At 42.2% G+C, this 13,449-nt stretch overlaps 1 protein-coding gene across 1 annotated transcript; it reads right to left on the bottom strand.

Moving 5' to 3' along the window:
- Positions 1-854: 854 nt before the first annotated feature.
- cygb2 (cytoglobin 2) lies at positions 855-13,449 on the bottom strand. Its single transcript, XM_061095201.1, has 3 exons — positions 13,256-13,449; positions 3,439-3,670; positions 855-1,019 (listed from the first exon to the last, which is right to left on the bottom strand). The coding sequence occupies exons 1-3, from the start codon at positions 13,447-13,449 to the stop codon at positions 855-857; spliced, it is 591 nt and encodes a 196-aa protein (XP_060951184.1).

Genomic DNA, 13,449 nt, shown 5'->3' with positions numbered 1-13,449 from the left:
AGTGGATCTGTGAGAACATTTCACAGGGTTTTCTAAACCTTTTACAAGTAAATCTGAGACAGGTATTTGAACTGTAAACTTGCAGCTGGCATGGCATGCCAGCAGAAACCTGCTACCAATAATTGTACAAACGGCAAGGTCATTTAGCTAATTATTTGCGTGCTTTTGTTTATCTCTGTCTGTGGTCAAGAAATTACAAAGAATTTAAATTGGTAGTCTGATATCATTGTAAAGTGTATGTGCTATGCTAAACTGGAAAGCTTGACAGACCTAGTAACAGACCAGCCTATTGAAAGGTCTATTGTCAGTGAAAGTTACAGAACTGCAAAGAAAAACGTCTACTAGTCCATTAAAGCTTTTGGATTTGTCTGAGGACTTCTCTTGTTTATGGCGAAGATCCCGTGCTACAGAGCAAGTGAAGTATTATATGGTTTTGGTCGCAGGTTTTGTAGATAGAGTATTTTAGAGTTTTTAGAATAAAGAGGACAGAACAGGATCGAAGCACTGATCGCCTCAGTGGCTGTAAATACACTCCAAAGCACCACTGACACAAATTAATATTTCACAAGCAAGGTTAAATGACATGTGGCTACATTGTTTGTATTCAAGTGGTTTCTGGGAAGTGCAATGCAGACAAACCACAGCAACGAAGGTTTAGCACCAAATTGTCACCAAAGGAAAGAACAGAGTTGCACGGATTACCACGTTTATCTCATCCATGTCTATGGAACCATCCTCACACAATCCTTTCAACACACTGGTCTACTTCCGCGTTTTACATGATCACACATTTAACTTTTTTCATTTCATTAAGTCCATTGGAAACTCTTTACCCTCCTCTTCTCCTTGATTCTTCAAACCGCTGAGCTGGAGACCTGGAGCCAGCCCACCTCTGTGTAGGCCCCTGTGACATGCCAGTACACTGCCCCCATCAGTTTGGTCCACACCATCTGCACCTCTGCTGTGAAGAATTCAGGGAAATCTTCAGCAAACACCTCCAGCAACACGCCGCTCAGGATCTGGAAAGAGTGGAGGATCAAAAAGAAACGTGATCAACATTAAAAAAAATAAGGGAAATGGTATGAGAAAGAGAGGGGGTTAGAAAGAGTGAAAACATTTGACGACCAATATTATGGCAGATGGAGGTAGGAGAGAGTAATGCAGAGAATTAATTCTCAGTAGGTACAGCCGAGGCAATGTGGTGGGAAAAAAAAGAATGCAATTTTACCATTACAGAAATGTGGGCGAGACAGGTGAGAATTGAAAATGATAAAAGTAAAACATGAAAGCAGTGGGTAGGCCGGAAATACAGAGGGAATGAAAAATGAAAGTAGAAAGAGCAGGACGACACAGGTAGGTGGGAAGAGAAAAAGTAACAGATATAAAGGGAAAGCAAAGACAATGTTGTTGATGGGCAACAGTCTTCAAACACAGCAATGAAACAGTATCAGTGATGTATGAGGACATGTAAAAACTCCACATGTCTCAATTAAACGGTAAATTCCACTGTGAATTTTTTGGTAAAAAATTAACATGCATCTTGGTGAAAGGTCTTCACGCGGTGAGATTGTAACCGCTGGCAACTGTCAGATGTCTCCTTCATGTTTTTCAGGCTGTCAAGTGGTCATCCAGTGAACCAGCCCGCCACATATAAAAGCCTGTTATTATGTGACCAAAAAGCCATAATCTCACTGAGCAACTTCATAAAGAAGGCCATGAGATAGAGTTGAAAAGTTGAGGAAATTAAGTAAGTTTCACCTTTTGTTAAGAGTTTTTTTGTTTTGTTTGCAAGGTCAAGAAAGAAGCTTTAAATTATTATAATAACTAGAAGAACACTAGGGTGCATGCCTTCGCCAAGGCTGATTGGCTACTTTATCATCATATTGTGTATACATGACTTAAGGGCAAATACACCAAGAACATCATCTGGATCATCACCATATTTCACCTGTTCATAGATATTGGCACTCCACAAATGCCTGTTTTTTTCTTAAATATCTCTGTGGTATTACTTGAGAAATTTTACAAAACCTCCCTATCTCGCAATGGGAAAGAAATGTGAATGGGTTCTTCCTTGACCCAAACCAACTCCTTTACCTAGTTTCAACAAAATCCTTTCAGTCATTTTAAGGGAAGTGCAAAGACCAAGGTCACTAAGCACACTTTCATTCAACAGGTGGCCAGAAACACCACTGCAAATGAGTCATAATGTTGGTCTGTAACTGCTGGATGCGTAACACAGCTTCAGCTTTAACAGTGTGCAGGTTTATTTATCCCGCTCCTAAGTGGCAAAAAATATTAACAGTTTGTTATTTTTCTTTTATTAATGTTCGGTCCATAAAATCCAGAAGCTCAACGACTATTTTAAGTTGTCCCCTAAACATATTTGAAGGTCAAGCTAGATGATTCAACCACCCAAAGTGTTAAATAATTGATATAAACTATCTGTAAATGCCTAATGAATAAGGAGCAAATATCCTCAATTAATACGATAAGCGTTTTGAGAGCTACTAATGATATACAGGTAACACATTCAATAGCAATGGGAGCCGCATCATCTTAAGACAGGTAGTCCCCTTTGGACATGAGAGGGTTAAAACTTTAGGAAAGACACAGAGGGACTAATTAATTTAATGATTTAGTCACAAACCGATCAATTAAATCTTAAAACATATTCTAAAGGGAGTCGGATGTCAGTGGTGTTTAAATGGTGGCAGCGTGTTCTCCTCACAGCTGCATTTATGAAACTACCGCAGATGACATTCAAAACACTTGAAGAGGGGAAGCATCAGCATTCAATCACATGAAGACGGAAGCATATTGGATTTTCAAATTGAAAATTGATTTGGTTGAAGAATTAAGCTTGGTTTATTTCTGCTTCTACAGGTAATCAGAACTACTACCTAGCCCTGAAATGGTTTTAAAATGTAATAACTTATTTCTGGAGTTAGCTGCTGAAAGGTTCTTTTTGACGTCTTAAATTAACATCACTGTGTTACTGTTCATGTGTGTCACAAAATGTCCCACAAGCGCAAACTGATTTTAACTGAAACATAATAAAGACATAAGAGCAGTAGAGGAATATGATTTTTGGCTTGACTAGATTCAAATAGGCAGAAGAATTCCCTTGTGACAAGACTGTAATGAGAAAATTTCTTTAGGGTGTAAATAGGGTAATTTCAAGGGGCTTCAGAAGCAGGAAAATACTTCCACTATGCTTCTCATGCAGGAAAGAGAGAGGCTGATGATTTTCTTTCAGAGAGCAATCTGCTTTATATCATGGGCCCTCCAATCAAATTGTAAAAAAAAAAGAAAACAATGCCCATGTGTCAATGTAATCATAGGGATTATTGTTGGCAGCACTAATTCTGTGAAATAAAGACAATCAGAAGCAGAAATGTGGCAGACTAAACTATACCAGAGAGTGGATTGTTTTACCTTAAAATACATGGGCTCCACCTTGTGTTTGATAGCATGAGCCTTCCCCACCAGGGCCAGCACTGCAGACACTTTCTCTGGGTCATGGAGGTTTTCCACCACAGTATTGATGGCGTTCATCACCCTGCGGGCATGGTGCCGAAGCTGGCTGCTTCGCTCCATCTCCTCTGGGTCCTCCATGTCCTGGAACTGGCTGAAGTACTGTTTGGCTGACGGGAAGTTCACAAAGAACCTGAGCAGACCAAAGAAGAGCATCCATTATTATCTGTACCGTTTGTCCTTTCCGGGAGGCTGGAGCCAATCACTGGTAACATAGGGCAAGAGGCGAGGTGCACCCTCCACGGGTCGCCAGCGCAAAGAAAAACAACCATTCAAAGTCATATTCACACCTTTGTACTGTGGGAGGAGGCCAGAATATCTGGAGAAAACCCACAAAGACACAGCAAAGTGCTCAGTCAAACCAATTTAGTTGGACTGACAAACCTAAAAGACGACCTGTCGAGCAGTGTGGATGTTAGGATGGCAGTTTTGGTCGGTCCACAGTTTGGTTCAGAAAGACTGATTATCTCCATAGCTACTGAAGCCATGAGATTATTTTTCATTAAAGTCAATTAATCTTAATGCCTTTAATGAACCTCTTAGTCACAGCATGTCAAATGTTTAATTATCCAGTGAAATGTCTGTATCTAGGGATGAATTAGGGAAGAAATTAGAACCAACAGGTGCTGTGAAGAGCTCTGACGTGTTCGATTAACTTCTGACTTTTCCCCTGACTTCAACTGTAAAAAAAATGTCTTCTCTTTTTTCGTTCAGAGTGAAACTTGTGCACAGTATGATATAAATTCTGATCAGTTTCTTTCTTTGTAAGCTTTTAAAGTGCAAACTGTGAAGTCTGCAATGTCTGTGTGCACTCCACCTCTGCACCATCTGAAACACAGGTGGTGTCTGGCAGGATCCTCAAAAGTGCAGCGGCACCAGTGACACTCTTATGGTTAAGTTCGATTTGATGCAGGTGTTAATCTTCAAGCATGTCTGGTTCTGTTAATGCTACTGGATCAACCTGAAAAACACCGCATTGAGGACCAAAGTGATGGACACTAAGAGTTTGCTGAGGATGAAAAGGGTAGTGCAGCTATCCTGCCCTGATATGCTCCTTATAACTGTTTTTCTGTAAAGAAAAAAACTGGTGCCAAGCTTCACTTTCAAAACTCTGCTCTGCATGGAAGATGCATGATGTGGAAGAACCTGACACTCGCCTTTGATGTGTCTGGAGTGTGTTTAAGAAGTTATTTTAGCAGCAGATGTGGTGAATTCCACTCTTCAAACCACCCTGGTCGATGTTAGCCGAGAGGTAAACACAGAAAATGTAAATTGACTTGTGGGATTCTAGTTACGAACATTTGTTTTGGTTCAGGCGGTTTGATGGTTTTCATCGCGGCCGACTATGTGAGCTCATAACAGCTCAGTATGAGAGAGGAACAAGTTTACGCCCGAGAAATAAGAAATTGTCGACAAGCTCCGCTGAAGGGGTTTGTGAGGAATGTGTCAGATTAGGAACAATGACAACAATGCGACAACAGTGGAGTTTATAGCTATCACACAGCTTCAGAACATCACAGACAGCCACTGACTGACGGATTTATGTACACACACACACACACACACACACTTGTGCTCTGACCCACTTTAAATCTTGTCAGTCCTCCAGCTGACTAGAATTGCTAGTGCAGTTATTTCCCAGTTGGAGTTTGGCCGTCGGCAGCACTACTACACCACATCCTCCAGATCTGATGTCATGCTAGGCCTACAAAGGCTCAACTTGCCCGTAGCACTTCTAGCTTGGCTGTACCAGCTGTCACGATACGTACGCACACTTTTTTCCTGGGTGACAGGAATAACACAGGCTGTCTAGTAGCTCTTGTTCTGCTTAGACAAACATGAAAGTTAACTGCAGCGCTTTAAGAAAACAGGGTGCCGCTCTGATGCCTTCTTTGAAGAGTACAGAGTTCTTCTTTTTGTGCCTGTCCCCTTGTGTTACAATGACGACTGTTTAATCCCCTGCTGCCTCGGAGTAGTTTTACAGAACAGTGAAAGAAAATACTAAACAGGCACATCACAAAGAACAGCTAACCTTTTTTTAATCTGGTGTTTCAATGTCTATCATCCAAGGGAGTAACTGTGGATCGAGCATCGGGGGTCCATCAACTGTATAATTGTATGCACTATATAGTATTACCTTCAACAATCACAGCCTGTCAAGTGTCACAGACTTCAATTAATACATTTGAATTTATTATAAAGGTGTTTCTGCTACATAGCATGGTCATACGGACTGACATGCAGTGGTCAAACACTTGTAGAAACACAATACAATTCAGCAAAACCACAAACTTCACCCTATCAAGATTAAAGGCTCCAGTATGCTTCTAGGTATCCGTTTCTCGGAGAGGGCTCCAAGATGGGCGAAGAGTCTTTTTGATTTTTACTTCTCCGACCACTGTACGTTGAAAAAATTCACCGCCAAACCCATAGGTGGCGCAACGGAAGACGAGCTCAGAGAAGCCTACCCCAATTTTGGGAAGAAGAAGTCCACGTGTGTCTGTTTATCTCTGTCGGCTGGCCTCCCACACACTGAACCATGGCAACTAACAGAACTAAATAAAGTGACACCCAGCGGGTCAAAATGCTGATGTAATCGTTTCTTAGCGCAGCGGTTCCCCGGTCTTGTTTCCCAACTGTGTTGCTGATTCCACAGCTTGAAGCTCCGTGTAGCTTGAAGCTAGCCGGAGCTAGCTAGCTCCCCTCCCAGCTAGCTTCAATCCCAGCTTCCACACACAGTCAGCAGGGACTCCCGACACTAACTACTACCCAGTGTTTGCTTCTAACCTGACGGTATTATAGAAACAGTGTCATGATAGAACTGGAATTAAAGTCGTGACGGCGGGTTTTTGCACTGTTACCACCGCAGTTACCATGGTGGCTAGCCCGCTAGCCTAGCCTGCTAGCGCCGTTTTGAAAGCTTGTTATAACCGTGCACACATGCCGTCAGTGCTCTAACGAGCCACCGTCAGCCGGACAACTCCGCTGGCTTAACACACACGTCACATTAATCGTAGAATCGTAGTTGTGTTTGGGTTTGATGTGACACAGGGAAGGAAACAGGAAGTTTGAGGTCCGGAAATGTCGTCGTAGGGAAATGATGTCGTTAGCGGACCAATCACAGCCAAGAGCTGTCCGTGGGGTCTCCGACATGAAGACGGACAGTTAGAAAAATCAGAGGTGTACGAAAAGCTCTCCGAGGCGCTCGGAGAGGGCGTTCCACGACGGATAGGGCGGTCTTATCTGTCCGTTTTAGAAAAGACGTACAAGCATAAATTGGCCTTAACACACAGTAGAATCAATAGGGCTTTCAACTTGTATTTTAGTGTGTTCAAAACACAGACTGTAAATATGTATATAATATGATGGACAACACGTCTCCACTTCCTCCCAATATCCAGAAATGAGGCCAAAATATCCCAGATGAGAACGCTGCTATCTTCCACTGACGATGTAACCTGGACCCAGAGTTTGCACAGGAGTGATCAGGTGATCGGGCCACAGTATTGCAGGGGAAGTCAGAGGGATCTTTGACATGGAACCATGAATATCTGCAGCAAATTCTATGCCAATCCATTTAATATATGTTGAGATGTTTCACAGGTTGAGTGCGAATTATGATGGTGTAGAAGTCACTAGAATCCGAAGGAATAACCCTCTGAAAACACTCATTTCAGTCTGGACCTAAGTGGTGGACAGCCTGACTTACTAATGTCCTCTTTTGGAGTTTGAAATGCTGCTAGCATATCTAAAAGATGGAGGTACCAGTGACATCAGTGGCAGTTCCAGACCAATTTTACTGAGGGGGCCAGGCTGGACATTCAATCAGGGACAAAAGAGACAAAGACAGTGTGTTCAAGCTTTCAACATTTTTAGTTCAGTGGCCTATATACAGTAATAGTGCACACAAAATACAGCCAACATATAATACTTTGATTTGTTACAGTTACATTTATGTCTGCAGGCATAACAATATGCAGAGTCCGACAGTTTATAATATTCAGCCAGGGATGAATGTTGTACCAGGCCGCCTTGAAGCTCCTTTTCCTGTCCTCCATCAAGTCCTTGGAAACAATTTCAAGTTAGGCTGCATCGGTGGGTCTTCTTTACATTTGCTGATATCTGTGGAAAAAGGCAAGCCCAAATATATACAAGGTACATATAGCAATCAAAAAACACCAATAGGATATCTATCTTGATTGATTAATGACAATAATGGAGCATTTAATTAATCTCAATCCTAAATACAACTATACCAATACTACATGGTTCTACATATACAACCATTAGAACTCTAATGACACTGCTTTACAAACAGGAAAGTCTTTTTTCAACATCACAAACCTGATGGTCCAGTGCTGTTGAGCATGTCTCACACGCTCCTTGTCACACTCAGCCTCACTCTCAGGATCTTCATCCGTCTCTCCTCACTGCTCTCACAAAACTGTCTCTCCAACTAATAAGTCGCCTGGCTTTCCCTCTGTCGTGCTCTACACTTTCTCTTCAGCGCTCTCAACTCCAGGATCATCTGGCTTTGTCTCAATGTCTAACCCATCATTGTCTGTTTTATTTTGTGGGGTGAAAAAGGACATAATCTCTCTTTTCCTCTTCATTCAGATGAACTATAAGTTAAAGCAAAAACAATGGAGAGTAGCACACATGCACATTAGCAACACAGAGTATAAATATACTGTTGCTGGCTTGCTTTAATTATTTCATGTTGGAGTAGCCTTTGAGCTAACAATTCTGAATTATATTTTAAAAAGCTGATTGAGATGAATGTAGAGCATACCATTAACTCAGGCGAACAATTCATGGAGAGATAGATTTTCTTCTAAAACACTATCATTGAGCTTGTATCGAGTATAACTGCAACCAAACTCAGCTGTTTACACTGGCTGCTATTAAGTTAACTAGGTAACATTTCCTGAGCAGAAGTCTTGCCTTGTAAGAATTACATAAATACGGTAGTCATGCTCACCTTCCACTCTTTGTGGTAGTCTCACAACGTCTTCTTGCTTCTAGTCAGAGCTGACAGGTGGTAAGAGGCATTGTTCGGATCGTGCCTACATTTTGTCAGACACCGGCGGTAGGGCGCTAAGGGATCCGACTGGGATACAGAGCCACACACATTTGTTCTGCCTTTCGCGTCACCGCCATATAATCACAAGAGAGTGACCATTTAATTGTAATGGTAGTCTTCGGTCAGAGGGGGGCCACAGGGGGGTCTAAGCTCAGTGTTACAGGGGCACTGGCCCCTGTTGGACCCCCAAAACCGGCACAGAGTGAAATCTTGATTGTCAATATAATTTGAGAACTGTAATATGACATGTATTATTGCATAGTGGGAAACATTTCTGAGAGGATAGCTGGTGTTAAGTAATTTGGAGATGTCACACTGAGCACATCCCTGCACCTGTCTCTGCATTTAAATGAAATCATCAGAGCCATTAGTGGAGCCTGTTAATCAGACTCTGATTGGACCCCTTTTTTGATTTTTGGGATAATTCTTTGGAGTATTGTGAACAACCTTGAACAGTCTTTTTTTTTACAGCTGCCTAAATTATTGACAAATAAAAACACAACCAACATGATTTTAGAAAACGTAAAATCCTATAAATCATCAAATCAAGCTCTAGATGTTGTTCCTATGAGGCACTTTGATGAATGGATGAACGGATGGATGGATTTGTATAAGAGAAGTGTTTGGATGGTGATGCTTCATCACATACCACTAAGCATTTACAGTAAACCAAACCAGATCCAGCAGGCAGCTGGTGAGATTTTTTTTCAAAATTCACTTTCATTGCGACACTTCAATGTCTTTTCTGCTTCATGAAAATGTGCCCGAATCCTCCCGTCTTCACTATTAGAGTCAAAGTACGCAGAGATTAATTGTATTCACAAAGCTGCCATATGCACTGTTCCACTGATGCCTGGGGTGCACTCACTCTTTGGTGCAATTGCATTTGCGCGCATTGGTGAGATCAACTGAGGCTAATGTCGCTGTCTATTCTCTCCATGCATCCAGGCAGATGGATCGAGATGAAAATGCAAATCCGTGTGTTCACGTGGGGGATGTTAAGCACTGATCTCAAATACATGATCTCAACCGTGCAAGACCCTGACCCAGAGTCAGCCCCAGGTTATGTTAGGTAACTGAGGAACTGTCAGCCAACTGTTGATAATTACACTCTTTGTGCATCGCACGTAGACAGAATGATTTAATTGGCATGTGAAGCATGGAACAATCAGTCGAATCAATAAGAAATTATTCAAAAACACTTTTGATATCTGATTTGGAATTTTGGTTTCTTTCAAGAAGAAATATGGAGCATTCACTGATAATGAAAAAATATCAGTGATGCAGCTTTTGGCACTGTGAAAGCATCCCCATGACTCTATATATTGTGATGGATATTTGTATGTTATTCCTTTACCAATCCGCTCAGGGTGGAATGTGGTACATTGGGAACTCAACATATGTAAAGAAATAAAAAGAGCAACAGTGGAGAGGATGGAGAGTGAGTGAAGCATGGAGGGAGATATTTAAGTGCCAAAGCTGTCATCCACAGATAAGAACGCAACACACACAAACACACACACACACACACACACACACACACACACACACACACTCACACTAAAGATGCTCTCTGCCCCTTCCACTCACTCCCTTCAGGGATTCTCATCGCCCCCAAACTGAAAATCAGCTTGCCTCGCTCATATCGCTCTGCTTGGCTGTGACTTGCTGTCCATTTTAACAAGCTAACAACTAGTGGACTTATTAGTGTAACACTGAGCCAGCTTAGCCGGGGACATTCAAACCAAATCAAGTCTTTTTTCTTTGATGAAAACAAGCATGAGAAGAATAAGGAAAAAAACACACACAAGTTGTGTCACATTTAGTTTGTCTACAGCTCTTTGCAGTGAAGCTTCATAGAGCATTACTCGCTGTTAAATATTATGTTTACAATTCAGTTTTAAATAAATACAGTAGCAATGGATGAGTATGAGGGTTATGAAAGCAAGGTGCTTTCCAAAGATGAATATATATGTCTCCTAATTTGAAGAACAAATTCAGCATATTAACCATCTCAGAGACCTTGTGGACTGTGGAGTATTTCTTCGGCATTATAATGAGAGGAATACCATGTTCCTTCCCTTCACTTGTCACATCTCAGTTATTGGTGAGAAGGTGACGGAATGAGTGTAGAACAGCGGAAAGTGGTGTGTGCGTGCATGCGTGCATGCATGTGTGTTTGTGTGTCCGTGTGGTGTGTGTGTCCTTGTGTGTGTATGTGCGTGCATGTCCTATGCAAAATGCAGCATCCGTTAATCGTTATCATTGCATTTCCTACATCTTGTGTCAGTGTCTCCTTAGAGCCATCTCGTCAATAAAACACACAAATGACTCAACGGATGCACAGACCATGACATTCTCTGTCTTACTTTGTTTATGTGTGTGTGTTTGTGTGTGTGCGAGCGCATATTCGTGTGCAAGTGTTTCTCTGATCTCCTGTCACTGAACAACAACAAATCCCTAAAGGTGTGGTAACATCATAGACTGAATACAAGACACACCTCTCCACTCTCTCCCACTATCCAAAAATGAAACCAAAATATCTTGTGCATTTGGAGTTTGGGGGATGGCGGCAAGATCCAACCAATACCCCATCTTGATCAATCAATGAGTAAGTCAAAGTGTGAGAAGAACTATTTAAAACAGAAATCATATTTTTAAAGAGCCCCATGTCCCATCCACTTACGTAGAGGATGTGTTTATGACCTATACTGCAGCCATCCAGCAGGTGGCGATAAAGGCGGGTTGGCGGCAGTTGTGTCGTCCATCTTGACATACAGTCTATGGGTAATAAAGGATTATTTCTTCAAAACATGGTGTCAGTAGTGACTCTATCATAATCAAACAGGTTTCAAAGTATTTTACAGACTAAGCTCATAAACTCAGTGATTAATGGGGCAACTTTAATTAAATGTATAATAAAGGAATATAAACTTACTGCATTCTATGATTAAAGGTTTCAAGTGTGATGTAACTGTAACTCCACCCCACGAGTAAAGACACAGGGTATGACACCAGCACAGTGACCTTTAATACACTGTAGATCTGCTATCAGAGTCGCATTAGTAGTCTCATTAATCACAGTTAATAACAGTTCATCACAGGAACGTTTCAAATCATCTTACTCAATTCACCTGAAATTAGCTTTTTTCCCCTGAGATTCTCAGATATCTCAAAAAGGATTGCCAAACAAATTACAGCAGTTTATATTAAACCAATGTGGCTCCACCATGACTGGTACGACTGAAACCAACACATACTTTAAATTGAATATATGCAAGTGAGGTTGATGAGAAAATGTCTCTCAGCATTTGGCAAACATAAGATGATTCTATAAACCTTCAACAGTTAAGTTTCGTGAAAGATTGTACTTTTTCATCTTCATCGTTTGGTTTATTGAAGGGTTGCAAGAAACGTCTAGGAGCATTACTGCCATTTACTGCTGTACCTCTCTTTCCCTTTTCATTACTTTACCTTGGGGGGACCAATTGGCTTCTTCTTCTTTGTTCGGTTTATTGGCGAGTGGCAACCAACATCAAGGTGTATTACCACCATCTATTGTGTTGGTGCACTGTTCCTGGAGGTACTAAAATACCAGGCCGAGGCGTGGAGTGGATGGAGGAAGCCTCTATCCCCCTTCGTTAAAGATTATTCTTCTTCCTTGTTTGGTTTATTGGTTCGTGGAAACAAACATCAAGGTTCACAATACCGCCAAAAAGATGCCCTTCTTCTTCTTTGTCTGGTTTATTGGCGGGTGGCTGCAAACGTCAAGGTGCATTACCTTGTTTGTCTTTTGTAGCCTTCACGTGGTCCTCATTATGTTTTTGATTCAAAGACAAACAAGATTTCCCAACTCAACCTTGAGTCATTATAAGATGCACTGGATGATGAATTAAAAGATTAAGATTACGATACATTTAGTTGTCCCAAACACATGCACAGACATGCACAAGCACACTCATGCAAGGAGGGAAATTTAACCTCTGCTTTTAACACATCTGGTGCAGGACACACAGAGCAGTGAGCAGCCATGTACGGCGCCCGGGGAGCAGATGTTGGGGGAGTAAGGTGCCTTGCTCAGGGGCACCTTAGCACTAGACAGGGTAGGGAGAATCCTCTTGGATTTTTGGACAGATCAATCCAGGTTCGTCTTTTTGTTGTTTCTCCGTGGAGTCGAACTAGAGACGAACCAGAGACCTTTTCTGCCCATAGTCCAAGGTTCTGCCACTAGTCCACCGCCTCTCCCATAAGAGCCCCCCCTTGACTTTGGTTGCCACCCGCCAATAAATCAAACAAAGAAGAAGAAGAAGCCACAGTAGATGGTGGTAATGCACCTGTTGGTTGCCAACCAACGGACTGCCAATAAATAAAACAAAGGAGATGAATTTAAAAAACGGAAGAAGAATAGAACCTGTTGATTGCAGTCAGGATGAAGAGGCACATCCAGTAAATGGCGATAGTGCACCTTGACATTAGTTGCCAGGCGCCAATGAACCGAACGAAGAGGAAGAAGAATTCAAGAAAATGCCTCAGCTTTCACTTTGAGAGTAAAGAATTACAAGATGTGTTCTCTCATCTCCTGTTCATCAGTTCAAACAACAGAAGTGTGAGCCTGCAGCTCTGGACAGAACTCACCTTATGAGCACGGACACCCCCACGTCCTCGCAGTTCTTGTACACCAGCCCCCACGTGTCCTGGATGATCTCCCGCTCGGCGTCGGTCAGCGGCTCTGCTCGCTCCGGCCGGTCCTCCCCCCGCTGCACCCCCCCCAGCAGCTGCGGCGGCGGCGGAGGAGGCGGCGAGGGCGGCGGAGACTCCCGGCGAGACAT

The sequence above is a fragment of the Limanda limanda genome, chromosome 2 (assembly GCF_963576545.1).
Source record: "Limanda limanda chromosome 2, fLimLim1.1, whole genome shotgun sequence".
NCBI lineage: Eukaryota > Metazoa > Chordata > Actinopteri > Pleuronectiformes > Pleuronectidae > Limanda > Limanda limanda.
The sequence above is the reverse complement of the archived record's forward strand: the minus strand, read 5'-3'. Positions and strand labels throughout refer to the sequence as shown.